Below are 2,353 nucleotides of genomic sequence, written 5' to 3' on the forward strand. Positions count from 1 at the left end.
ACAAGGTAACCTGTTTTCCCTGCATTTTATGTTTTGTTTTAGGACTCCTCAAGATCATCTGTGCTTTAAGTGACAGGTACACCTTCGACAGAGTATGTTAATACACACGCCTACACACACACACACACACACACACACACACACACACACACACACACACACTCACTCACTCGCATCTCAGGAGCCAGAGTTAGTCAGAGGAGTGTGTACTAATAGGTTGTAGTGTCATCAGTTAGCCAACATTTCCTCTCTCGGTCTCAGCGTAGGATCACATCTGTGAGTGACAGCAGCAGCAGAGCCAATGGGAGGCAGAGAACACACTCTGCCAGGCGGGGGCACGCCGCGTTCTCATTGGCTCTCTGTACCCCGCTGGGTGGGCCGACAGAAGTCCTGGGGATACACTTGTTCTTCCTCCTAGAAGGAGCGGAGGGGTCGTACTTACTCCCCCCGGGGGCGTAATCCTTCTCCTCCGCATCACTCAGTACCTGGACCTCGTTCTGCCCCCCCTCCTTCCCCTTACGCTCCCGAGGGCGGGTACAGTTCCTGCGCCCCCCCCCCTTGGGGGGTCTGGGCAGGGGGGAGGGGGAGGGGAGGCTGTACTGGTCCCCGTGGGGCAGGTGCGGGTGCTGGTGACGGTTGTGGTGCTGTCGGTTATTATTCCTGTGATGGAGGTGATGGTTGTCCTCTTTCTTCAGGGACTCTCCCAGCTCCGCGTCCCCGCCCCCGCCCACGGTGCTCCCCCCTCCCCCCCCGGCCTCCCCGCCCGAGCAGCTGGGCAGCTCCTCCTTCTTCAACAGCTTCAGGTCCCGGCCCACCAAGCCGGGCGGCGACACGCACCCCAGCGAGGAGGTGGAGCCTCGGAACCGCCTCAGCCAATCCCAGAGAGGCAGGGCCTTGCAGTCGCATTCCCAGGGGTTGTCGTTGAGGCGGAGGTACTCCAGCGCGGGCAGGAGAGCCAGCGAGGAGCCGGAGAGCTCGGTCAGGGAGTTGTTGAACAGGTAGAGGGTGGTGAGGCGTCTCAGGTCGTGGAAGGCCAGCCGGTGGACCCACTGCAGCCGGTTCTGGTGGAGCAGGAGGCGGTCGAGGACCCCCAGGCCGCGGAACGTGTTCTGGTGCAGGCTCCACAGGCGGTTGCCGTGGAGGAAGAGATAGCTGAGGTTCAGGAGGTCGATGAAGAGGTCGTCCTCCAGGAACTCCAGCTGGTTGTTCTGGAGGGTGTCGGAGGGGGGTCGGAGGGAGGAAGGTCGGAGATATTAGAATTGACATGTATTCGTCAGCAAGTAGAAGTAAATGTATACAGTGTTAAAGTAGATAGTTCTGCATGTGCTGTGGGTAGGAGTATTGAATGTCTGTTTTGAGGTGTTGTTCTGTTCCACTGTTGCTCTGTTGGTTGCTTATTTTCTGTTTATTCACTCTTTAGGAGTACTTTTACTGTCAAGCACTTTGGTTGACAAGTGTCATGTTTAAATGTGCTATAGAAATACATTTGATTGATTTATTGATTAATCAGTGTTACTCTTAGATGTAACTACAGTATCTGGCTCTGGTTTTAGATATACCTGTGACCAGCACTCAAGTTGTAAAAGAAAATCAGGGGGGATGGTGGATTTTATCATGGGGAACATTTTAGCATCTCCACAGTGTCAGTGACTTCAGTGTCAGTGACTTGGTAAACATGTCATTGCATGTGTGCGTGCCCCCTCGCCCACAGTATTTTACTCAATATGCGCAAAACTAAATGTTGAAATAGCAGTAATACCACGTTCATTGATAAAATGACATAAGGGATGGAAAGGGGGGAAGGCAGTTTTAGAATGGTGATGATTTTTATTTTTATTTCAGGGGGGGGATGCCATCCCCCCTCATCCCCCCTCAACTTGAGTACTGCCTGTAAGTATAGGTACTACAGTATCTGGCTCTGGTGTTAGACATACCTGTAAGTAGAGGTACTACAGTATCTGTCTCTGGTGTTAGACATACCTGTAAGTAGAGGTACTGCAGGCTGTGCAGACCCTCGAAGACCCCCGGCGGCAGGCTGAGCAGGCCGCAGTGGTACAGGTGCAGCGCGTGCAGCCGCCCCAGTCCCTGGAAGGTGTCCGACGCCAGGGCCCTCAGGTGGCGGTTGTCCCCCAGGTCCAGCTCCTCCAGGCGGTCGAAGCCGTGGAAGGTGGAGGCCTGGATGTAGGAGATGTTGTTGGAGTAGAGCCACAGCATGGCGGTGGTGGGGGAGAAGTGTCCGCGGAGGAGCCGCTGGATCTTGTTGTTCTGGAGGAAGACGCGCTCGCTCTGCGCCGGGATGCCCTCGGGCACGTCCAGGAAGTTGTGCGCCTGGCAGGAGACGGTGTTGGGCTGG

The 2,353-nt window shown here is 55.4% G+C and overlaps 1 protein-coding gene across 1 annotated transcript in view; it reads right to left on the bottom strand.

Annotated features, from left to right (window-relative positions):
* Positions 1 to 257: 257 nt before the first annotated feature.
* Positions 258 to 2,353, bottom strand: part of rtn4rl1a (reticulon 4 receptor-like 1a) — a gene marked incomplete at both ends in the record, with an annotated part of 85,805 nt that continues 83,709 nt past the window's right edge. The window contains 2 exons of the mRNA XM_080549524.1: positions 258 to 1,208; positions 1,981 to 2,353. The exon at positions 1,981 to 2,353 is cut by the window's right edge and continues 82 nt beyond it. Of these exons, the coding sequence (XP_080405650.1) occupies positions 258 to 1,208; positions 1,981 to 2,353 (1,324 nt within the window). The remainder of the gene's footprint in view (positions 1,209 to 1,980) is intronic.

The sequence above is a fragment of the Nansenia antarctica genome (assembly GCF_963989245.1).
Source record: "Nansenia antarctica genome assembly, chromosome: 20".
Taxonomy (NCBI): domain Eukaryota; kingdom Metazoa; phylum Chordata; class Actinopteri; order Argentiniformes; family Microstomatidae; genus Nansenia; species Nansenia antarctica.